General features: G+C 48.9%; 9 protein-coding genes across 9 annotated transcripts; 2 read left to right on the top strand and 7 right to left on the bottom strand.

The window, feature by feature from the left end:
- Positions 1-676: 676 nt before the first annotated feature.
- Positions 677-2,875, top strand: N7479_001711 (uncharacterized protein; the record flags this gene model as incomplete). The annotated part of the gene is made up of 1 exon (XM_057249408.1): positions 677-2,875. The coding sequence occupies one exon, from the start codon at positions 677-679 to the stop codon at positions 2,873-2,875; it is 2,199 nt and encodes a 732-aa protein (XP_057113840.1).
- Positions 2,876-2,937: 62 nt separating this feature from the next.
- On the bottom strand, positions 2,938-3,325 carry N7479_001710 (uncharacterized protein; the record flags this gene model as incomplete). Its single annotated transcript, XM_057249407.1, is given in 2 exon segments — positions 2,938-3,239; positions 3,256-3,325. The coding sequence occupies 2 exon segments, from the start codon at positions 3,323-3,325 to the stop codon at positions 2,938-2,940; spliced, it is 372 nt and encodes a 123-aa protein (XP_057113839.1).
- An 835-nt stretch (positions 3,326-4,160) lies between these two features.
- Positions 4,161-6,149, bottom strand: N7479_001709 (DUF2841 domain-containing protein; the record flags this gene model as incomplete). Its single annotated transcript, XM_057249406.1, has 5 exons — positions 4,161-4,927; positions 4,983-5,369; positions 5,412-5,525; positions 5,578-5,663; positions 5,719-6,149. 5 exons carry the CDS (start codon positions 6,147-6,149, stop codon positions 4,161-4,163), a joined length of 1,785 nt encoding a protein of 594 aa, XP_057113838.1.
- A 1,372-nt stretch (positions 6,150-7,521) lies between these two features.
- Positions 7,522-8,393, bottom strand: N7479_001708 (uncharacterized protein; the record flags this gene model as incomplete). The annotated part of the gene is made up of 2 exons (XM_057249405.1): positions 7,522-7,727; positions 7,892-8,393. 2 exons carry the CDS (start codon positions 8,391-8,393, stop codon positions 7,522-7,524), a joined length of 708 nt encoding a protein of 235 aa, XP_057113837.1.
- Positions 8,394-9,609: 1,216 nt separating this feature from the next.
- On the top strand, positions 9,610-10,107 carry N7479_001707 (uncharacterized protein; the record flags this gene model as incomplete). Its single annotated transcript, XM_057249404.1, has 1 exon — positions 9,610-10,107. The coding sequence occupies one exon, from the start codon at positions 9,610-9,612 to the stop codon at positions 10,105-10,107; it is 498 nt and encodes a 165-aa protein (XP_057113836.1).
- A 314-nt stretch (positions 10,108-10,421) lies between these two features.
- Positions 10,422-11,366, bottom strand: N7479_001706 (uncharacterized protein; the record flags this gene model as incomplete). The annotated part of the gene is made up of 1 exon (XM_057249403.1): positions 10,422-11,366. The coding sequence occupies one exon, from the start codon at positions 11,364-11,366 to the stop codon at positions 10,422-10,424; it is 945 nt and encodes a 314-aa protein (XP_057113835.1).
- A 2,551-nt stretch (positions 11,367-13,917) lies between these two features.
- On the bottom strand, positions 13,918-14,862 carry N7479_001705 (uncharacterized protein; the record flags this gene model as incomplete). Its single annotated transcript, XM_057249402.1, has 1 exon — positions 13,918-14,862. The coding sequence occupies one exon, from the start codon at positions 14,860-14,862 to the stop codon at positions 13,918-13,920; it is 945 nt and encodes a 314-aa protein (XP_057113834.1).
- A 214-nt stretch (positions 14,863-15,076) lies between these two features.
- On the bottom strand, positions 15,077-15,378 carry N7479_001704 (uncharacterized protein; the record flags this gene model as incomplete). Its single annotated transcript, XM_057249401.1, is given in 2 exon segments — positions 15,077-15,237; positions 15,255-15,378. 2 exon segments carry the CDS (start codon positions 15,376-15,378, stop codon positions 15,077-15,079), a joined length of 285 nt encoding a protein of 94 aa, XP_057113833.1.
- Positions 15,379-18,179: 2,801 nt separating this feature from the next.
- Positions 18,180-19,189, bottom strand: N7479_001703 (ankyrin repeat domain-containing protein; the record flags this gene model as incomplete). Its single annotated transcript, XM_057249400.1, has 2 exons — positions 18,180-19,132; positions 19,168-19,189. The coding sequence occupies 2 exons, from the start codon at positions 19,187-19,189 to the stop codon at positions 18,180-18,182; spliced, it is 975 nt and encodes a 324-aa protein (XP_057113832.1).
- Between the last annotated feature and the right edge of the window lie 3,785 nt (positions 19,190-22,974).

Below are 22,974 nucleotides of genomic sequence, written 5' to 3'. Positions count from 1 at the left end.
AGTGCGGCTGCTTTAACCTGAGGGTGTTCCAACAAGTTTCGATTGATGGTGAAAAAAGTCATTTTTTGATCTGATGAATCATTCTTACTTTTCTTTTTCTGCTGGGAAGCTTGATCGTGCCCATCATCTTTGCCATCAACGCCCGCCCAAACCCGGGGAACTCAATCAAAGACTACCACGATCACGCAAGCCCTTTGCCTATAAATACCTCAACCCGACGTCGGGTCTTCTGGTAATGCCTAAACAAATTACCGTTGCCGTTCCTATCAATGAAGGCAGTTTTTGTATCGCCCACAGAGTCTATTATTGGCGAGGGATTCAACTACGCAGGTATGTCTCTTTACCCTCTTATGAGCTTTAAGCACTGATCCCAGACCACTTTAGCCTCCAGGAATAGAAGCATGATTATACACACGTGACACATAAATCAGTACTTCGAGAACAGTGGCAGAGAACTGACTCGGAAAGGACGGCGGGCGACTCTGATTAAAGTAAAGAAAAGCGCTAACCGCTTTGGGCTAGTATGTATACCTGAAACGTGAGACTTGAGTCATTGTCAGGAAGAAAGCATTTTCCGAATCCCGGGATCTGCTGGCAGAAAGCTGATCGGACCAGATCGTCAGCCGGGCTCTGACGCACTTGCGTCAAGGCATGACTTACCCTTTTCAACAAATCGATGGCCGACCACAGCTCTCCAAACTACAAAGATCTTTACCTTAAGGCAGAAGAAGGACGGAAGCAGGCGGAAGAACGCGAGAGGCAGGCGGAAGAACGCGAGAGGCAGGAAGCAGAAAGGAGGCGACAAGCAGAAGAACGCAACCAACAGGCCTCTTTCACAGAGCTTTTGCAGCACTGCCATGACCTTCTCTCCCGCCAGTTGCGAGTCGAGACACCGTCTCGCTCAACCACTGGCAAAATACCCCTTCCGACCGGGAAAGACTGCCCAACTCGATTGGAACATTGGTCCGACTGCCCAGAGCAGCTGCTTCGTGTCTACAAGTCTGTCTACCAGTATCTGCAGTCGGAGTTAGGGCAAGCGCCACGCTTATTTTCGTCTCTACCGGAGTTAGAAGGACTTGGCCGTCGGTTTGCTCGCAAACCACTCAGTAGCGAACAAGATCTCGAGGCATATGAGCGGTTTGGAGTGGAAGATCATGTCCTTGATATAATAGCCGAGTTGTGCAAAATACCGGCGGCCTGTGACGAGTTTGGCCTCGGTGATGGAATCCAGTTCAGCAATCACACAAATTCTTTGAGCAGGAATGAAACCTTTGAAGCGGATACAAGCCAGCTATCAAGCACGCCTCACCCACGACCAGACCAGTTCTGTATTCATCGTGTCGACGGCAACACGACTACCGTGCTGACAACCGTCGAGTACAAGCCGCCTCACAAACTGCCTGTCGCAACTCTTCGCATGGGACTACGACCAATGGAGCTGTGGAAGGAAATGGTCAGATCAAATAAAATACCCACCAACCAGGATGCGAAGCTAAGGTACAATGCAGAGCGGCTTGTCTGCTCTGCTATCGTCCAAGAATACCATGTGATGATTCAAGAAGGGCTCGAATATTCCTATCTGACAAATGGAATTGCCCGTGTCCTACTTCGTGTTCCACGAGACGATCCCACCACGTTATACTACTTTTTTTGTGATCCCCATAACGAAGTGGACATAGCAGGCGATATAAATCATCAGCTATCGAAGACATCTGTTGCGAGGGTATTATGCCTTTGTCTGATGGCCTTCCGTTCACCCACCCGCGGGCAAGAGTGGAGAAATCGCTTACGTCCCGATCTTCATATATGGGAAACTAGCTTTGAACATACGCGATCGCAAATCCCGAGAAGTGAATTACAGCAGGTTCCTCACTCCGACAGTACTAACCCCGAGTTCCCGAGCCCTGGATCTGGTTCGTCCTATGAATTACCGTCGTCATCTCCGCTGCCGTCTCCCTCAGAGGGCCGTCGAGTGCCTACACGCTCTCAGCCCAGCTGTGCACCTTCGGAGATCCGACCGCGTTCACGGTCACCTAACTCGTCCGGCTCCGACACCAATCAAACATCTGGCCATAAGCGGAGGATCAGTCAAGTCACGCCTTCACCGTCTCGACGATCAGATCGCCAGCAAGAGTCAGTGCATGATTACGAAGATCATTCCCGACGCCACGCTGCACAATTTTGCACACAGCGATGTTTACTCGGCCTGCAGACTAGGAAATCCCTAGATGAGCTGTGTCCAAACGTGGACTATCATCGCCGGAGCCAATATGACCCGACTCAGCATCCCATCTCGGCTGAAGATTTGATGCTTTCACTCAAGGGCCAATTGGACGAAGATATCGATCGTTGCATTCATCTTGGCGGTTGTGGCTCCTACGGAGCCCCGTTCAAATTGACTTGCACGAAATATGGTTACACGGTTATCGGTAAAGGCACCACTTCGGGGTTGTGGAAAGAAGTTTCAAGCGAAGCGCAGGTATATCAGACCCTGCGCAAGGCTCAGGGATCTGCTGTTCCTGTCTTTTTAGGAACGATTAACTTAGCAAAAATCTACTTTCTGCATGGTGCTGGACAGATCCGCCATATGCTCGTAATGGGCTGGGGCGGTAAGTGCACGGCCACGATGGAGCTGACGCAACGGCTTCACCGCGAAATTCACAAATCGAACAAGGAAATAGAAGCTCTCGGGATACTACATGAAGACCTCAGGCGAGACAATGTCCTTTGGAGTGAAGAGCTCGGGCGTGCTCTAATCATCGACTTTCACCGTTCTACTCTGAGACGCCGACCGGCTAAGCAGCGACCGGGGGCCGCAAAACGACGACTATGTCGAGTGGAGGCAGGAGATGCAAAACGTCTTCGGGTTTCGTGATAAGGAAATCTATTTTCTACCTGTTAAATTAGCGATTTTATGACTCAAATTCCCATAGTAACCTATATATTCCGAGGCGAAGTGCGCTCCTTATTCATGTGCATCAACACCACCCGACTTTTATGTGAGCCGGACCTTCGAACTTGAGAACTTTTCGGAATAATATGACAATTATAAGAGCATTGCAGACTGTCATTCTCATCTACCGCCTGAGCGTTCTCTGTACGCTCATCGCTGGAAAAGCAAGACTGAGAAGGCCCAGAAGGCTCATTTACCACGGGAGGCTCAGATAAAGAATATCCTTTGCGGACGATCTTCACTACCTGCTTCAGTTGAACCATGTCGGGGCCTGGTTGGGAATGGTCTTGGAAGATGGTGACAGGGAGAAGAAGTCTTTTTCGATGTCATGTGTTCTAAAGGTAATCTTGGGCTGCTTTGAACAGGTGCCATGCTGTCTGATGGAATTTGTTTGTACGACGAAGAAAGATTGAATCAGCAGGGTAAAAGCTGGTATGAATGTAAACGAAGAACTCAATAAGGCTGAGCCGTTCCTCCCATTTTATATCTTCGTCGCCCACCCCTACCCCATGTTAAACCCTTTAACAAAAGTGCGCCGCAGATTGCATGAACTTGGATGAACGGTCTTAAAGGGATTGAGTTGTGCTTGTCGGATGAAGACTGGGATGCACGTCGGGAGTCTCTATAACGTTACTAGGGGATAGATCTAGGTGTTCAAGATAGGAAATTGGCGATAGAGTAGAGCAAGCTTGGGGCCGATGGCGAACCAACTGTATGCCTTCAGCTGATTGCTCGTTATGCTCGGATGTTCAGTCAGCTGAATATTCAGGCTCCGAGCGAGTCATTGGATTTCTCTCTATTAGGCCAACTAGTTGGAATTTTTGTAATAGCAATAGGCATTATTAACAATTATCGACAAAATAAAATTCCCTGTCCAAATCTCATTCATCAACAACTCCAAACATCCAGTCTGGAGATAACCCATGTAGACAACAAAACCCAGAAGGATTAAGCACATAAAGGGCTCAATAGAAAGGAAGCAGATCAAAAGGCCAACACCAAAAAAAATAAAGAAAGAAACCATAGAACAAAACAAAGGCCGGAATATATATCACTTTAAATCAAAGAAAACCCGAACGTTTCCAAAAAAGAAAAGAACAAACACACCCATACCCATGTCCCATTTTGACGCTATCCTCGAGTCAAACGTTTGTGACAAGAACCTCACACCTTATTAGTCATCTAGACGGTGTGGGAGAGCATCCCGTTAGAACGCGGGTGGCCCAGCGATCCCATACGGACAGAGAGGAAGCTCTGGTGGATGGAGACAGGCTATGTACTGCACGTGCGATACCGTGGGAATCTGGTATTTCATTAATGGCTGGGGCATACACTGGATGTTATCGTGGAAAGACGGTGTCCAGGTATCGCAGTGACCGCTTACTCCTGGAGTAGAGTTTGGGTAGGTGTTGTAAGCGGAGTAGTCGGAAGCTGACACTGGGACGTTGTGGGGGCTGATCATCTCTGCTGTCACGGGAGTGCTGAGCATGGGCTGTGACAATAAACCGGAGTATTGGGGGACGGTGTAGTAGGGGCAGTCCTGGCCAATAGGGATTTCAAGGTTAAGAGGCTCCACCATAGAGAAGCTGTCTGGGAGGGAGCGGGTTGATGGGATGTTGTCGATATGTGTGGTTAAGGAGGTAGATGGTTGCCCGAATGATGAGTTGGGATTCATTAATCCTTGGTATAGATGCTCGGACTTCTCAGTAGTCACTGATATAGCGGGCTCATCTTCTTCATCGGCCTTAAGACTAGGGCCGCGCCTCATGGTGTAGACGACCATGTTGGCGTCGACTTCACCTCGTTCAAAACTCTCCTCCATTTTACGAACCCGGAGGATCTCGTACATGATCTCGACATCGGATGCGTCCTTCAAGCTCCGCTGGGTCTCACTAGCAACATCTTTAAGCTTATCGGCAGTAATGCCACGATAACCGAGCTTGCATATAATGTGAAGCAAGAGCTTAATGCAGTCTATTGAAAATAAAGTAAGTAAGTGAATCAGGAACCAGACAATAGGTAAACGTACTCTTTATTCTCAAGTGATCAGGCTCCTTGTGTATAATATCTTCAGGCCACCACTCGGGCTTAGTCATTTCTGGGTCACCAGTAGTACGGGGGGCGGATCCTCGAGGTGACCCGCGACCATTGTAAGGGTGTAGGATCCGCTTGCGAGGCTCGATAAATTTGACGAATGCCTTGGCAACGGTGCTGCAGTTTCGCTGTTGGAAGTGTTTTAGGGCGCCTTCATAGTAACTCATGATATTTTGGGCATCTCCAATACGGAGAGGAACCATTTCGGTAGATCCGCTAGTGTTATCAGTGTTCTGCTCGATCAGGCAGCCGTCAGGGACAGAAAGAGCAGGAGCGTTGCCCTTGCGACGTTTCACCCGAGAAGTAGTTGTGTCCATTGTCTCTGCATATATTATTAGTATCAGGGTCTGGAACTATGACATACGGTGAACAGGGGTGTGGTAGCCGATATTCTTACCCATAATCTCGAGGAACCTCTGGAGGACTTCTGAGGTGAACACAGTGGAGTTTCGCGTTTGGATAGAAGATGACGTTCGGTCTGATCATACCATTAGTATGGTTTCGGTCTGCTAGGTAAAGGTATTACGTACCAACACGTTCACGGGCAATGAATGCATATTCAGCGTAGTCGTCCAGGCCAATGCTAGTGTCCGTCGGCTCGGCTAGCTTGTCCCAACTGGACCTGTGTCAGCAATTCCCGAACAAGAAAGGGTCTGATGGCTAGCTCATACGTTTCCGCGACTGTTTTGAATTGGGATGCCGATGCCAATTTCTTAAACGATTTGAAATCGTCTGAAGTAACATGGAAACAATTCGGATCTTTACGTGCGGCCTGAGCGTTCTCTGCCTGCTCATCGCTGGAAAAGCAAGGCTGAGAAGGCTCAGAAGGCTCATTTGCCACGGGAAGCTCAGCTGAAGAATATCCTTTGCGGATGACCTTCACTAACAACTGCTTCAGTTGAACCATATCGGGGCCTGATTGGGAATGGTCCTGGAAGACAGGAGTGTTTGGAGGTTCTCGGTTGGTAAGACTGAGCAGCACGCTTTCAAAGAGATGCTTCAGATCCTCCACGGTATCTCGAGGCGTGGTCGATTCCTTCGTTGGGCTATCCGGCGGCGTCATGCCTTGGTGACAGGGAGACGAAGTCTTTTTCGATGCCATGTGCTCTGAAAGCAATCTTGGGCTGCTTTGAACAGGTGCCATGCTGTTTGATGGAATTTGTTTGTACGATGGAGAAGAAAGATTGAATCAGCACGGTAAAAGCTGATATGAATGTAAACGAAGAACTCAATAAGGCCGAGAGGTGCCTCCCATTTTATATCTTCGTCGCCCACCCCTGCCCCATGTGAAACCCTTTAACAACTTTAACAAAAGTACGCCGCAGATCGCATGAACTTGGATGAACGGTCTTGAAGGGATTGAGTTGTGCTTGTGGGAGCAAGCCTATCTCTGCCGTCTGGGACGGCTAAGATAGATAGGTACAAAGAATCTGCACGTCTAGTTTTGAGAATGCATGCCTTCAAGACTGTGACGTAAGAAAGAGATGCGAAATTTCGTCGAAATTTCGATGAATTTATGCAGTTTAATCTTATCTCGGATTGATATTTCAGAGGGAATAAATAATTTTACAGAGATTTGGGCAAATTATTCCAAGTTCGAAATTTATTGTTCTTATTATGTTAATCTTGAATATGGCGAAAACTTTTGGTCTTTAAGCTCAAAGATTATTGTCATTGTTGCTTGATCAGGTCTTGACAGGAGACCAGCGCCCAACCCTTCGGGCAAAGAACGTTTGTCACGTGATAATATAAAGACGGATTTCATTCTGCCCCTCATCTGCCCACTCATTTATTTACCAGCGCATTACAACGACTGTTGCTTGACTCAAAAGGCGATACAGCCCCAAATGACTGTAGTCATTAATCCTTGACGGAAAATTCGTGTTACTTGAAAGGAAATAACCCAAAAGCAACGTCGTTGGTGATTATCCTTAATCTCATCGGACTAAGCGGCGACGTAAGTCAAGCGCGTTCACTTCTCATCTGGCGTACATGTAATGTATTCTAATATACAAAAGCATTCATTCTCCCCGGCAAGTTTGGATTCCACCAGAAAAGCGCACACAGAGACCAGTACAATGGATAAGGCAGCCAAAAAATTTCGCACCGAAAGCTCATCAGACAGCGGGATTCTCGAAGAATGCAAGAAAGAAGTGAGAATGATATGTTAGATGTTCATCTGTGAGAAGAATACTAATTACCCAGGTAACATGTGACTTATGCGATCGAATAAACTGGACGACTCCATCAAAAGGTGTTCAGACTACCCCTCCACCGAGAACGGTTGCAATTGTCGTGGATGTTGTTCAGAACAGAGGCGCTATACGGATATTCGAGAAAGAAAGCGGCGAATACGTCGACGGAGTTGGAACCGAGGAGGAAGGCTTTCGGATCATCATTCCATGGAGAGACACTTGGCGCTTCAGAGCATCGGGCGTCGTTGAAGTTGGGTATATAATAGCAAAGGATACAGATTAGTTTGGCGGCTGGTTCCATGTTGCCAATGGACGGTGTAAGATTAATTGATCCGTCAGCTCGTTACTGACTGGAATTGTAACAAAAGATGTCGTGTTCACTCCATACGTGTCTGTGAGCCATACTGCGCCTGATATCTGGCCCGATTCTATGATATCTCGAATATCTTGCACGTTGAGCTCGTATACATCTCCGGTCAAAGGGCCTTTAGGTCGATTTAGCCAGTAATCATCCACTTTGTGCCAAGGCCATACCTATGTCTTGCCGCTTCCCGGGTTGAAATGTCAACAAATCCGGCGACGTGACTACCGCAGGTGGCCCTTCACCATGTTAGCTAGCAGCATGACCCACAAGATTTAGATGTCATACTAAAGATCGGTTGAATGATTTGGTAGCTTCCTTGACCCCGCTCCTGATGCTCGAGAGCGTCGTGAGACTCGGAGACTTGGTTCACCGTTCCATTATCGGCTTGTAAGGGAGCCTGGGGAGCCTCTGGGTAGAGAGAAAAACTGAGATACTGACGTGCAAGCCATCGGAGCACAGGGTTGTCAAGGTCAGAGTGATTTTGGATCTCATATGGAAGATCAAGTCGTATACTCTCCTTTGCGATGGCAATTGCCGACAGTCCCAAGCCAATAGCACAAAGAACGACCATGGATGGGCCGTTCAGCTGTAGAACCTTGCGGAGGAAGTCGAGATAAGTCGACTGTCGACCTGCTCCGATAGAGTCCTGGGGTGGGTACCCATTCCTCAGTAATGTGGCGGCTGCCTTAATTCTTTTCCTTTCTTTTTCTTTCACGCCGTTCCGACGCTCAATATCTCTTGAAGCCTGGGAAAGCTGCTCTATGGCACTAGTAAGAGACAGAACCATGCTTCAGAACATGCAAGTGGAATTTTCGTCGAAAAGGAGCTAAGAGCGCGTCGATGAAAAGCGCTAAATACCACAAATCAATGTCGAAAATCTGTCAAAATGGAGACGAAAGACCACCTTTTTATAGCCTTCTCCATTAAAATGGGTTGCAGGGCTTGTGCTCTTGCATATTGATGGGACACTAGCGAGTGCGTGCAGATTTCAGCAATCTCATTGGCTGATGCTCTTTGCTGTGTCAGCCTAGACACGCTGAGGTCGAAAAAGGTGGGGCAGTCGTCCAATCTCTGACTTGAGTGAAAAGATTACGCAACCTTAGTCCACCAATCCCACACGTGCGAGGAATACCCCTCAAACTCATATTTCGGCCACGTTAGAAAAGATAGGATGGCGCGAGGTGCCACAATTGGATCTCCTCTCCAACCGACGTAGCCGCTGGTCTAGATTGTGGGCCAGGCACTGAGAAAGGGCTCGCCCTCAAAGCACTGGAGCCTCTTTCACTACCCTCAGCCAATCATGGCATCTGTTGATAGGTGCCGCAGAGAGCTTTTTATCAAAATACCAAGGAATAAAACTTACTTTACATGCAGCTGGCTAGTGCAGATTGACTGGACTATACCTCACATGTGGCCAATAGGACTGAAATTGTGGGCAGTTCTCTCCGTTACAAAATGCTTTCCCGAAGTAAATAAAGCAGCAACAATTACCAATTTTATTTTACCCATGGTGTAAGGCAATAACTGTGTGCACGATTTACTTTGTTTCTCAAATGCGTCGGATATCCATGGATCTGCCTTCCGGGGTCTGTGCGTCTTAGGTGATCGTGTTGAACGCTAACTAGTTAACTAGTTATGTGATTGGCCATCAACCTCCGATTGTATAAAAAACCTAAACTAGTTAACTAACTGCTGATCGGTCTGTCAACCAATAATTAAGCGCTCAGGTCAGCGCGTCTTACCGTGGCAACCTGCGCACGGAAGCTTCACCTGTGTCGCAAACGCACGCTAAGCAATGCCAACTGCAGTATAGCTAGTGCACGGTGTCTTCTACAGCAGCTTTGGCTGAGAAGGCTGCACACCTCAAGAAGTATGCAACGATACTGCTTAGGGCGCAGCATGAAACTATATATTAGATGATATCGCCAGCAGAAGCGCATAACGTCGATCGCCACAAATATACAAATACTTCGCCAAATTGTGTTTTTAAATCGCAATCGATCATGTCATTGGCAGAACTCAAAGTCAATGGACTCTATATCCTCCTTTTTATTCGGAAGCATCCACCAGTTCAGAACGATTTCCACTGGGGCCTCTACTTCCATCGTCATCCCGACACTGGCGGCACAAAATACCACATCACGCAGCAAGGTAGTGGCTGGATACCCGGTCATGGACCTACTGCCGGTGTCTTCAAATCCTTTCTTCTTGTCGGGCTTATGAGAATTGCTGATGTCCCTGCGGGATATGAAAGTCACTTGGATCGGACTATAAGGACATACGATATTCAGTTGAACGTTCCGGGCATCACTTGCCGTGTTTGGCTACTTTGGGTCCTCGCTCTTCTGCAAAAGAGCATCAATGGACAGGTGATTTTGAAATGCAGCAACCTGGGATCGCTGGAGACCGAGGTCAAGAATTGGGGAAACGCAAACGCTATGTCTGCCGCAAACAATGTCCAGCCGCGGCCATTGGCAACTTCATCTTTGTGCGGATTATAAAAGCCCTTTTCAAAGATCAAGGTGTGTTAAGTCGCCTAGAATCCATTGGAATTGCGATTTGCTAAGTACCAGCGCAGCTAGTAGACGGGAGAGCATGTCTTTTGATAAGCCCAAGCGAAGTGGGATTACAAGAAATACCCCAAATTCTACGGTGGAAGCTATCCAACGGCTCTATATTGGAATAATATACGTCTACTGCCTCTAAAATATACTCTTGATCTCGCGTAATGTGGTTGAAATTTGATCAGTGGGCATTGATTGAAACAAATTAAGAGAAACAACCACTAACAAAGAGGCCTGTAAGACAGTAATATTCACCAATAATAGGAAGCACCTGTCAGAGAAGTCAATGCGTTCTCATAATCCAGCTCTGCTAGATATGATCCGCCACCAAGTTTGATCACAAAGCTGTACCACCAAAAGTCTTCCTGCGTGAACCTCAATGCAGTAGTGAAGTCCCAATATTCAGGGTACCAACCTGCCGATTCCCAATCCAAAAAGCCGGTGATCTTTCCCCCTTGCACCAGGATGTTATGGTGCTTTAAATCTCCGTGGGTAAAGACAATACGATGACGCAAGCTTCCCATCATTTTAGCACGATTAAGTGCATCTTTGTATTCCGTGTCCGATGAGAAGCCATCTGACCAAGCGGGCCGTATGAGATACTCATTAAAGTCTTCCTCTGACTCAAACGGACCGGCAAAATGACCAGGAAGGCGGACACTCCTTATTGAGGTACCCTGAAGAGAACAAATCCTCTGCCCGCCCCATGGACTCGGCCACCCTCGTATGATCCTCAGGTAGCCTTTGAGCTCTTCTAGAACTGAATTTCGATCCTCGTCGCTGAGTGCTTCGTAGACTCGACCCAATTCTTCACCGGGCACGCGAGTCATAAGAATCGAGACTGGTGCATGGGGTGTATCAGGGTGCTCACCATAGCAAATCACCCTTGGAACTGGAAGACCTGCACTTCGTGCAACCTGCATAGATAAAACTTCCTCGATCCGAGTACCATCGGACCATTTCAAAATCAATCCGAATGGAAGCTGAGCGATCTGATTATCGTAAGAGACTCCGACCCAGTTGCAATACGACCGAGAAAATCGTCTGAGATATTTGTGGAGAAAACCCCAAAATTGTAGCAGTCGTGGGTGCGTTGGCCGAGGAGTTGATGGCATTCGGTCCTTAGAAATTGGTCGGACGTTGTCTGGCCATGTAAAATCAGGCATGAGACAGCGAAATATTAACCAAAGTTTCATTGTGAGCCAGACAGAGTTTTCGAAGTGATCAAGCCAGTTCGAAGAGGTTATAAGGAATGTTAAGGTGGGAGAGTATTGGCAGCGTCAGTTCTAGAATGCCAGCATAAATAATGGGGCGGTGTATGGTAGATCACATGATAATGAATATATCAAGGCTGTCAGCAAATTTACGATGAATTGAGATTCAGGCTTTACTAAAAGGGTGCCGCCGTTGCTACAGCCAATGTTCTTGTTTCATTCCTAGGATGCGGTGGGACCCACGGAATTCGTCTTTATCACCAAATACCATTGTATATAGTTTGGCCATAAAAAAGCCCTTTCGTACACCAGACTTTTCATTATTTTCAACGTGACAGTGGATTCGGAAGGCAAAGTCCTTGGAGGAAGGAGTAGCAGTGAAACAATCACACAAACATGCTGAATTAGCGTATCCAGTCTTCTGCATAGAATTGGGGGAACGTTGAGTTAGTTTCTTGAATTGTCAGGTGACTAGAACCCGCGGGCGGAACGTCGTTAGACAGTAACGGAATGGATATCTTGTATGGGGCAGGGAGAATGCTATTGGACTTTAAATCGTGGAGGGGATGTGGGAAAAGGCCAACTTCTTCAGTATGCCGTTTGTTGAGACGAGGAGCTTGAAGATGTCATTTCCCTGCTCGTCGAAAGAGGTGCCCCTTTGAACGCGACAATGTTTGACATTCCTTCTTCGGTCCCATTTGTCTTGCCACTCGTGCGTCTCTGTATGAAGATTCGCTCCTCGCGTTGGAACGCCGCTCGGAATCCCCAGAATTTCCAGCAGTGCGGCCCCTGAGGCGTGTGCAATAGCGCACACTGGATATAATCCTGTAACTTCCTCTGTTGGGCTGCATGGCGACTGCTTCTGGCTATCTTGAGATGCGGGTGAAATTGAAGGCGCCAATGTTCTATTTTGACGAAGGTTTGGAGATGCTGACAGGCTTTGGCCGCATGATGCAGCATCGACCGAGGTTAGGCGAGTGTGCGGTATTTTTACTATTGGCTCGCATCACGGCGGTATGTTTTCGAGATTCACCGATTGGGTGCGGAAAGACCGGAGAGGCCGTCGATGACGATAGATGGGAGGTCGAGGCACTTGCAAACAAGCGGTCGAGAGTAGATCTGCGACGCCAAGGGCTGCAATGTAACCTTAGGTGGGGGCCTAAGACGGGGCGGATGAAACAGAGCATGCGGCATCGAGGAGACTTCGCAACAAGGGAGGCCAGCGGAATATTAGACACTCAACGGGAAGGCCTCATCAGTAGAAAGCAAGCGATCTAGATGACTTTGTAGACTTCTTTGGAAACTAGAGTATTGACACACAATATTGCTGGACCACCCAGTGTTTCTGCTCCTGAGCGACTGGATAGAATTGCAGCCCACGCTGGTCAGAACGACCAGGGAGTCGGATGAATCATTCTTCTACCAAGAGTAGACAATCTCAACCAGATCCTGTAATCTAACCCACTAGACCATACCATAGTCCACAACATTCACTGGCAAAAATCCCCGCAGTTGCAGTCTCGCATTGACCACAAGATGCAGTATCGACCAAGGTCCAGGGCGTGTGCGGCATTGTCGCTATTGGCCCACATGACCGAGCTATGATTTCGAGTTTTCACCGATTGGGTGAAGAGGGACCGGAGAGACCGACGATGACGACAACTGGGCGCGTGGCCAGGCAACCGGGAGCCATTCTATGAAGCCGGGGCTGTGCAATGCAACCTCAGGTGGGGCAGCGGGAGAGGGGTATGTAGCGTCGAGGGTATACTGGCACTTTGCAGATTTGAAGGGAGGCCCGCGGAATCAGAGACGAAAAGGCGCACTGGCAGAGGGAGACCTAGATATCTTCGTAGCATGGTACTCAGTCACTGCCCTAGGGAAGGAGTACGATCATCGACACGAAAGGACAGGATGCTGGTATCATCCCAGTGGTTACGCTTCTGGGTGACAGGCATTGCAAGCTGGATGTCGGATCAAGCGGCATCTCCGGTAAAAATGAAAGGGGCAGTGCGTCGGGCTGAAAGCGAATGTGCAGTAGTCGGTGGGGGCCAGAGTAAAAGAAATGGGGCGGCGATGAGTGCAAGATAGAGTGGCAGAATAATGAAAAAGTAAGAGAACAGGGAGGAAGAGCAGGGAAGACGGGTCTTTTATGTCGGAGGGCATTGAAGAGAGGTTACGTGACGGCGTATTGGGGCGCTAAACCCAAAAAAGCAAAACTAACCGGATATAGTAATTCACAGGTCCGCCGTTTACAAGATGAAAAGGAAGTCTTCATAGAATAAAGTTGGGTAGTTGGAGTTTAGAACAGTATTATTGGAAGCAGAAAAACAGGGGTTGTACATAAAATGTGGATGTTTCGCTTGAACGGTACAATATAATATCACAATTCTAAGCGATTCCAATTTGCAAATTTTACAGAGTACACTAAGTTGGCTTTAATGCTTATATTGAAACAGATGGCTACGGAGGATGTTGTATACAGCGCAAGGTCGACAGGCGCGAACCAAGAAATATCCCGACAGCATAGCCTCTCTCATTGGCGTTTCTTCGGTCTTCCAGACCGAGAGCTGGCCTTGTGGCGTAATTTGGTTGAATGGTGAACTTGAAGGGATGACATGTTTCGACCTGGGAAGTGAGTCGTAATCTCAGACCATGACATTGCCTCTTGTTCCTTCAGCCGCACGAGCAGCGCATTCTCGTCCGACGTGTACACGTGTTTCAATGGGGGGATAACCGCCGTGTGGACTGGAGGCAGCATCGGGCTAGGGTCGGGTACGAAAGTAAAGAAATATACCGGTTTCAGACCAGTATTAGACTCGACCGTGAGGATAGCACTCCCATATAAACCCTGGATAGCACCAGAGCGATGAGATGAAATAGGAACGGAAGATTTCGAAGGGCCGGAAAGTGGCCTAATTGAAGGTCTCCTTTTCTTCCTCTTTTGACACGGCTGTGCTGTGTCATAGGGGGTGTTCTCGTCTTGGTGGATGCTGGTGCCTCGACCTGAGCGGAGTCGCTTCTTGCATACTGCCGCAGCGGCCCTTGTGCTTGTCCTGGCGGCTCCTTGTTTCCAGGACGTTGACGGTATAACCACAGCTATCGACGGGTAGCGCACCGGGGGCTTGGAACTTAGTGTCGTTCGAGCTTGAGAACATTTTAATGTAGACCGAGCCGGAGGCAAAGAGGACGGGCTAGATGTGACTGGTGTGTCTTCAATAGTGCTGGGATCTTCAGCCCGCTCAGAAGCCTTGTTTGCCCTTGAGCATGGATTTTCACCTAGGTTAGATGTCTGACTCGGCTCCGAATCATTTTCGTAGACCCCACTCTCTGAGGGCTCCATGGTAGATAACTTCCGCTTGGCTAATTCTTGCCGAAAATCACCCACCACATATAGGTTGCTAGAGACACAGTTCGCTTGTTCGGGTGCAGGCACGGGTGCGGTCACACAGGGTGTGCACGAGAGTTGAGAAGTCTCCATTTCTTTGGTATCAGGAACAGCGTCTACAATAAAAAAAAGTCAGACAATGAGAGAATGATGGCCGACTTTCAATGTGTTGTGCCAACTTACCCGGTAGATCATCTCCTCGCATATCAGGAGGAATAGGGTCTAGGTGATTTGGCCCTGCAGGACACGAAATTGTTCCCGCGGAGTCTGTCGATGGCACTGGCTCTGAGAAAGCCAGCGCGGAACTTCAACGATCCAACAGAATATCACAGGCAGCTGGTATATCTGTTGTCACTGGGGGTTCGACATCTTTCGTCATTTCAGGCGGAGTGGGTCCATAGACATGATTGATCTCGAAGTCAAACATGTTCCACTCATGAGTTGTACCGGTCAGTGGCAGTGACTGTCCTAGGGGTACCTCACACGGTCCTGGACAGAAGCCGAACCGAGTGGGAAAAGACTGCTGGAGGTATCGTGGCACATGAGCTGGGGCGTGGTTGGGGGGCACGCTTTTTGCACTGGTAGAAAGCGGCGGGCGACTTGGGCCATGGTAGAACCCGATTTGATCAAGATCCACCCTCGTTTCCCAGAAAGTGGCAAGATATAGCGGAGACACAGCGGAGGTAGAAACCAACAGAGAATGAAACAAGCTTGGATAAGAGTGCAGCGGTCACTGGGCTGGTGTGTCCACGTCCGTTCTAAATGATATCCAAAGAATGGGAAAAAGAGGTCAGTCATCCTTTTTAATACCCAGGCGCCGCCAGGGCATTACTGGCTGAGGAATCATGCAGTATATCGCCTTGCGAACCCCACACAACCGAGAACTGCGACAGCACTGCCTCGTTGATACTACTCGCTGCTTGCGTCGGGCGATCACTGGAGAGTTCTCCGGGCGAATCTAGCCAACCGGCCTCGTCAAAGGGCGCCTTGGTTCGTAGTACCCACCGTGTAACGTTGCAGCCTCCAGGACACCTCAGCTGACAATCGATGGATTGGGAAGAGATTGGCAAGACAAAATCCCTCAATCCGAGCGGCAGCCTAGGATTCGCCGATCACGCAAGCCGATCATGCAAGCCATCAAATTCATGGAGGTTTGCGATGTCTCAGCTCAGCGCCAGAGCTCCTTGAGGCATTTTTGCGGTTGGCTAGAGAGCGGAAGCGGGTCTAGCGAGCGAATCACCGGTTATTCAATCAGGGGTCGGCTGAAAGAGCAAAGGTGACCGTTCTACGGCGCGCTGTGTGGCATTCGCAGACCGAAGCCTGGGACAAAGAGCGGCCGTTGCTATCCACATGTTCAAATATCAAGCAGTTCGAAGTTGATGTGTACGCCGGTTGGAACAGCAACCCTCCGTAGCGTACAGTATGAAACGAAGAATGTATTGAGCCATATAGAACTGGGAAATCAAGGGCGATCCGGGTGACTCGCAGGGCCAGACCGACGACTCCTTCAAATTTCCGCGAGTGGGGAAGCAGGCTGTGTTCGGGGCGCAGAGTTTTCAGCTGGCAGGGGCCACGTCAGCGGATCAGGAAATGATGCCGGCGAAACGTAATGGAGGGGGAAAGGGGGGAATGGGCGTGGGAAAGAAGAGAGTCGTCGTTGAGCGACGCACCGCGGATTATATAGATGGCGGATGTCGCGAGACGGGCGGTGCGAGACGGCAGATCCCGATCAGCGCTAGCGTGAGGCGCCAAACCCGTTGCGGACGGGCTAAACCCCAAGTGGATGGACGCGATCCCGGATCTGGCGGCGGTCCCAAGGCGCTAAACCCGAAGGAGGGGGGCGCCGAAACAGGCCGCGGGCCAGCAAATCGCTATTCTACTGTTATAGTACTTGGTATAGCTCCTGGTTTGGCGCTAGTGCTAGGTATGGTCCTTGGTATATAAAGTGAGGTAGGACAAAAGTGACTTAGTTTTGTTAGAGTTTCACATATAAATTGTAGGTACCCGCTGTTTACTATAAAGGCGGTGTACAAAGTGGGAAGGCGGTATAGAGAGCGGTAGACGAAAACAGCTATCACGTCCAGTGTCTCACCTGATTAGGAAGACGGTAGGTTTAATACCAGAAATTTCAGGCAGGGGGGTGAGATTAGCCAAAGGGGGTGAGTTTATCAATCCCCTTTTTATATTATTTTTTCTTCCGGAACGACTTCACTTTACACACAGATAATCACGAATAGCCGTAGCCTTCTCGGAAGAGGGTTGTGCCCACGACCGAATTATAATCGAAATTTGACCGGGCTTGATAGTAATCCAGAATGCGGCAATTAACCACCGATATCAACCGCTTTTCAAACCGGCGAAGTATATTCACAGACCACCGCACAAAACTGCATGCCTCTTCCGCCGACTTGAACAACCTATAAAATTGCCTGGCTACAATACGCTACAGCTCGTTTTCTCATCTGGACTCACTGTTCTCCCACAAAATCTGCACAGAAGCCCTGTACAGGGAGGATCGAAATCAGTTTCACCACTTGCGCACAGAGATTCTTTCTCGAACCCTCCTTCTAAACACGCTAATCTTAATCCTGCTTAGCCTCGTTTCAAGTGCCGATTTGTATTGAAAGCTCGTATTATACGTGTCTCGGCTTTGTAAATTACGTGAAACACGCTTGCACTTGATCCCGCCAAGTCTGCCCCTTGTGGTAACTCTCCACTCTTGCATCGGCTCCGTCCGTCCCTACATTTAGTAAGGACAGTTTCGAGTGATGTAGTCAAAAATCTCGCTTCATGTGTAATAAGGTGATCAGCAACAGAACACCTCTTCGAAGTTCAAACTTAAGGCAGAAATTGGCCCTGAAACTTAGGATATAAGAGTATATAACTGTAAAATGACATTGAACCTGTCCGTTTCCTACACAAGCAATGTTCGAGAAGTTAATAATTAAAGTATGCGAATAATGTAGTTCAAGTCTTTCCCTCTGCCTAGTCGAACACTTTCGAAGCAGATCAATGGCTACAGTATACCATCATGACCGGAAGATTTCCAAGTGAAAGCGGAAAGGCCTTGATGAGTTCGGTCTTTCGAATTTCATCGCCTGTATCCGGAGCTTCTCAGCTCCACCAGCCCTGGTTCAAATTAACCCACGCCGAATTGAATAAAGATATTACCTACGATCAAATCCGATTTACACAAAGTTTCCATAGGTAGACTAAGGATGTTCCCGACGGTGTTTGACAATCATACAGATAAAGGGCAATATCAAGTTCCAACATGTTTGTGGATCCCATCGGGACTGTCGTTCATTTGACATATGTAATCACAGAAGAATTTACAAAGTTTGTTCAGAAGGTCCGGAGTCTTTGAGAGAAAGATTCTCAACCAGGTTTCTCGGAGCCACAAAGCCGGACTACGGTGAAGGCAATGTGATAGCGCCTCTTCTTTGAAGCATATTGACAATGCCGTGATGGCCTCGCTGTGAGGCAGCCTGGAGAGCGTTGCTATACCTACCGCCCTGCGCGTTGACATCTGCTCCCTTGTTCAAAAGTAGGTTGACAATCTCTTGATAGCCACCATCTGAGGCAGCCTGGAGAGCGTTGCCATACCTGCCGCCCTGCGCGTTGACATCTGCTCCCTTGTTCAAAAGCAGGTTGACAATCTCTTGATAGCCTCCTAGTGAGGCAGCCTGGAGAGCGTTGCCATAGGTACCGCCCTGCGCGTTGACATCTGCTTCCTTGTTCAAAAGCAGGTTGACAATCTCTTGATAGCCTCCTAGTGAGGCAGCCTGGAGAGCGTTGCCATAGGTGCCGCCCTGCGCGTTGACATCTGCTCCCTTGTTCAAAAGCAGGTTGACAATCTCTTGATAGCCTCCTAGTGAGGCAGCCTGGAGAGCGTTGCCATAGGTGCCGCCCTGCGCGTTGACATCTGCTCCCTTGTTCAAAAGCAGGTTGACAATCTCTTGATGGCCTCCCTGTAAGGCAGCCTGGAGAGCGTTGCCATACCTACCGCCCTGCGCGTTGACATCTGCTCCCTTGTTCAAAAGCAGGTTGACAATCTCTTGATAGCCTCCTAGTGAGGCAGCCTGGAGAGCGTTGCTATACCTACCGCCCTGCGCGTTGATATCTGCTCCCTTGTTCAAAAGTAGGTTGACAATCTCTTGATGGCCTTGCTGTGAGGCAGCCTGGAGAGCGTTGCCATACCTGCCGCCCTGCGCGTTGATATCTGCTCCCTTGTTCAAAAGCAGGTTGACAATCTCTTGATAGCCTCCTAGTGAGGCAGCCTGGAGAGCGTTGCCATACCTACCGCCCTGCGCGTTGACATCTGCTCCCTTGTTCAAAAGTAGGTTGACAATCTCTTGATGGCCTTGCTGTGAGGCAGCCTGGAGAGCGTTGCCATACCTGCCGCCCTGCGCGTTGACATCTGCTCCCTTGTTCAAAAGCAGGTTGACAATCTCTTGATGGCCTCCTAGTGAGGCAGCCTGGAGAGCGTTGCCATAGTAGCCGCCCTGCGCGTTGACATCTGCTCCCTTGTCAATAAGATCGCGTGCAGGCACTCCAAGTCCATTAAAACAAGCATAGTAGAGCCTAGAGCCGCGCGCAGCTCCAGGGCTATCGTCCCAACTCCTATCAGCCTGATGCAAACGAGCCCATCTTTGAAATGTCTCTTCCGTTTCTAGAAAGCTCACTATTCTTTGGGTAATCTCCTCGTAGGCCAGTGTTAACGTAGCATGGTATGTCCAATGTTCGGCCGCATATCTTGCCATCGGAAAATACCGCGTTATCTCTCTTTCGCTACCGTTGATGTCTGTCAGATATGTCAAGCACGTCCTCGTGATGGAAATGCTGGCAGTCGTAATCTGGAATTGGTCATGTCTGAGAAGGTACTCTTCCACAGAAAAATGGGCAAGATGCAACTCTTTATCATTGTTATAGATGACTGTCACTAAGCTGGGACAGTAAGCTAAGATATCAGTCTCGCAAAACAATCGACGCTTTATGTCAAACCCTCGTGACTCGTCTTCAATCTGCGTCGCTATCACTTCTTTAACCTCAGCCAGCGTTAGAGGTCGCTTGGAATGCACTAGGAATTGGAGAAGCCGTATCGCGTCAGTTTTTAACTCCGATGGTATACTTTCAAATATACGCTCGTATGTCTCGTTGAGATCCAGCGGCAAAGATTCAAGAGCCTCCTCCATAGCTGCCTCGTGACGACATCGAGCCAGGCTGTCTAGCTGACAGAACGCCCACCTAAACCTAATCAAGGCGTCAGTAAGCTATCATTATATTGCTCGAAGCAGTGATTACTCACATCCCGTCGGCGCCGTCGCCAACCTTTTTCCGGATCTCTTCCAGAAGGTTCGGGGACAAGGGCTTCTCTGTAAAATCACGCCGTTGAGAAAGTTGTGCTATGACCCACGATCGAATATCGGAGTTGATGGCTTGCTTATCAAGTGCCAGGCTGTTTTGCTTTCCTATTAAGGGGGGAATGTCGCGCAGAAACTCGGATTCAGGTCGACCGGTAAGAAGCAGCTGAACATGGACCAACTCTGGCCTGGACACCATATCCTTAATCCACCCGAGCACAGCGTCCCTTGTTTTCGATTCATCCAATGCGTCCAGAACAATAGAGACCTTCCTCTGAGCTACGAGCATCTTGAAAACAACACTCCAAAGCACCTTTGTCGTAGGTTGGTCGCTGCCATTTCGGTGCGCCTGGAACAAAGCATCGAGATGGTTTGCGGAGTCCACCCCACGGCGGTAAAGCTGGAAAGCAAGCGAGCGCAGCATGCCTTCCAATGTCTGTTTTGCGACGTCGTTAAAGTCAAAGAAGAAGCTAAGGATAAGATCGTCGTTTTGGTTTGCGAGATGATCAAGCACAGTGGTACTAAGAACCGACTTTCCACACCCCGCGAGCCCGTGCAGCCATAACTGTCGACGTGACCCCGAGTGCCACTCTTGGAAGACGGGCGATTCGAGCAGCCACGCGCCAGTCCCCTCATGGCGGAGCGTCCTAGCATGGCTGGCGTTTGAAGATGGATCCGGGGGACAAAGCCAGCGCTTGATCTCACTGGTATGAAGGTCAGATCTGATAGAATCTGCAGTGGCTCTTGTTGCAGCTGTTGTCTGCTGCATGCTATCGATCTGCAGTTGCACTACTCGCACCACTCGCAGTCAGAATATATTTCCAAATTCAAATGTTATTCGTCTCGGTTATTTGCTGGTATTTTGGACACCTGCAAACGATCTATTCAGGTAGGTATGTACTGACCCTTTTCCAAAATAGCCTTTGCTGTATCCTCCGTATCAACAACACTAGGCTGCACACATCCCAAAAGTTCCTTTGCGTACGCAGCGGCCACGGCTGCCGCATATTCTTGCCAGGTTTTCTCTTTTCCCGAGTCCGCGTAGTCACAAATACCTCGGATAACAATACATGGGAAGTCATTCATGAGCCCAGCTGCCTCCATCTCCACGCATAGTAAGTGCCCGCCGTATTTTTTGTCAAGGAGGTCTCGGGATTGGGCATCCTTAATCACTTTGTTCCCGGATGCGATCAGGCCATAGTGTACCCTGACATCTCTTGGGGCCCTTGCACCCTCTGCCTTCTCTGATACCCGCACATTCTCCTCATTTACCGGATTAATGGCCCATAAACCAAGAAGATATGCGATAATCGCGATGATCGCCTGCCACAACCAAGACAGGAAATAGACTTCCCTCGGAGTCCGGAACCGCTCGGATACCAATAATGGGTCTTGCAAGGCCTCACACCGCGTATATTTTGGCGCTAGCCGCGGGAATTTCCTTTCCATATCGTCCAGGTACTCATTTATCTTTGATCCGTACATCTCATGGTTACTTTTCAGCTGGTTCGAGGCATTGAGTAGCGCGTTCGGAGGTCGGTTCAGCGAGCCCGTGTGGACAAACCGCCCATCCCGTTCCAGCTTCCCCATATCCCATTGTATCACCCCGTGATAGTCAGCAACAGGTTGACTGACCACCACATCACCCAGACTGACCTTTGACGGAATTCCGCCGCCAATCCCTACCATAAGCCCGAACCTGATTGATTGGAACGTGTTGATCATTGAGGTCGCGACGGTTGCGGCAGAATTGGTTCCCATGTTAGGTAGGCAGGCTATGACGACGTTGTGGCCGCGTATCGAGCCAAGAGTATATGCGTTATGATCATTTCGAGGGGTCGGGAGAGGTTCGTGCTCTTTATCTAGCATGGCTCTGGCTGCTGTTTGTTCTTTTGGAAGGGCGCACACCCATCCGATGGTATAGGCATCGTGTTGGAGTCGCTTTCGGCATGGTGGTGTGTCGGGACTAGCTTTGTTCTGTCCTGACACTGATTGCTCTGGCTGAGATTGGGAATTCTCAGCCATAATGGATGAAGAACAGCTCGACTAACCACGCGATGTGTTAATCAAGCACTTTCTCTTCCAGCAGAAGACACTAAGAAGTAGCTCTTTTCAGAAAGTTCTAATGTGGTTTATTACGAGAATCTCAGTAGGACTCTAACGAACTGAAAGAGGGGGAACTTCCTCAGCCTCGTCATCATGTGACTCTAGCGCGATCAGCTAGGAAGATTAATTGCACCTTTCAGCTTGCCCACACCGCTTTCTGAATGGTTTTGTGTCGATTTCACTTCCGCGTGGGGGCGGGTAATGACGTTGCCAGGAACGGGTCTACCCGATTCCAAAAGTCAGATCGAATGAGGGCTCTGTTACTGTGACCAGCCAGCGTTTTCCAGATAAAATATCTGACCCTCATCGCTTGAAGAGGTCACTGCTTTCTAGCAATTAAAGTGCACATTTTAAGAAGTGCTAGATCACAGTTGGTGATTAGCATAACCGAGGGATGATGTGCCATTTTGTTTAATCATCTTTTTCTGAGGTCCGCAACTTTGAGATGTGCTGCTAGGCTCCCAGGGACTACGAGATCGTTATGTCACGTGCATATCCTAATACCTAGCATCCCCCAGGCTTTTCACCCAAAATTATTTCACCTGCTCACTGAGCAAAGGGGTGAGCAAAGGTGAGCAGATAGAGTCGCTCCCCACCCCCGTCGCCCTCCTAAAGCTCTCCTCTGTCAACGTCCAGAATTCTCTTCGCAATATGGCGCCAAGACTCCCTCTCTCCAAGCTCGAAATGGTCCAGAACATGATATCAAGCAAATCGCTGACTACCTCGCAAATGGCTA

Source organism: Penicillium vulpinum (genome assembly GCF_028829585.1).
Source record: "Penicillium vulpinum strain IBT 29486 chromosome Unknown utg000001l_segment0_segment0, whole genome shotgun sequence".
Taxonomy (NCBI): Eukaryota; Fungi; Ascomycota; class Eurotiomycetes; order Eurotiales; family Aspergillaceae; genus Penicillium; species Penicillium vulpinum.
Note: the sequence above shows the minus strand (reverse complement) of the source record. Positions and strands in the feature narration are given on the sequence as shown.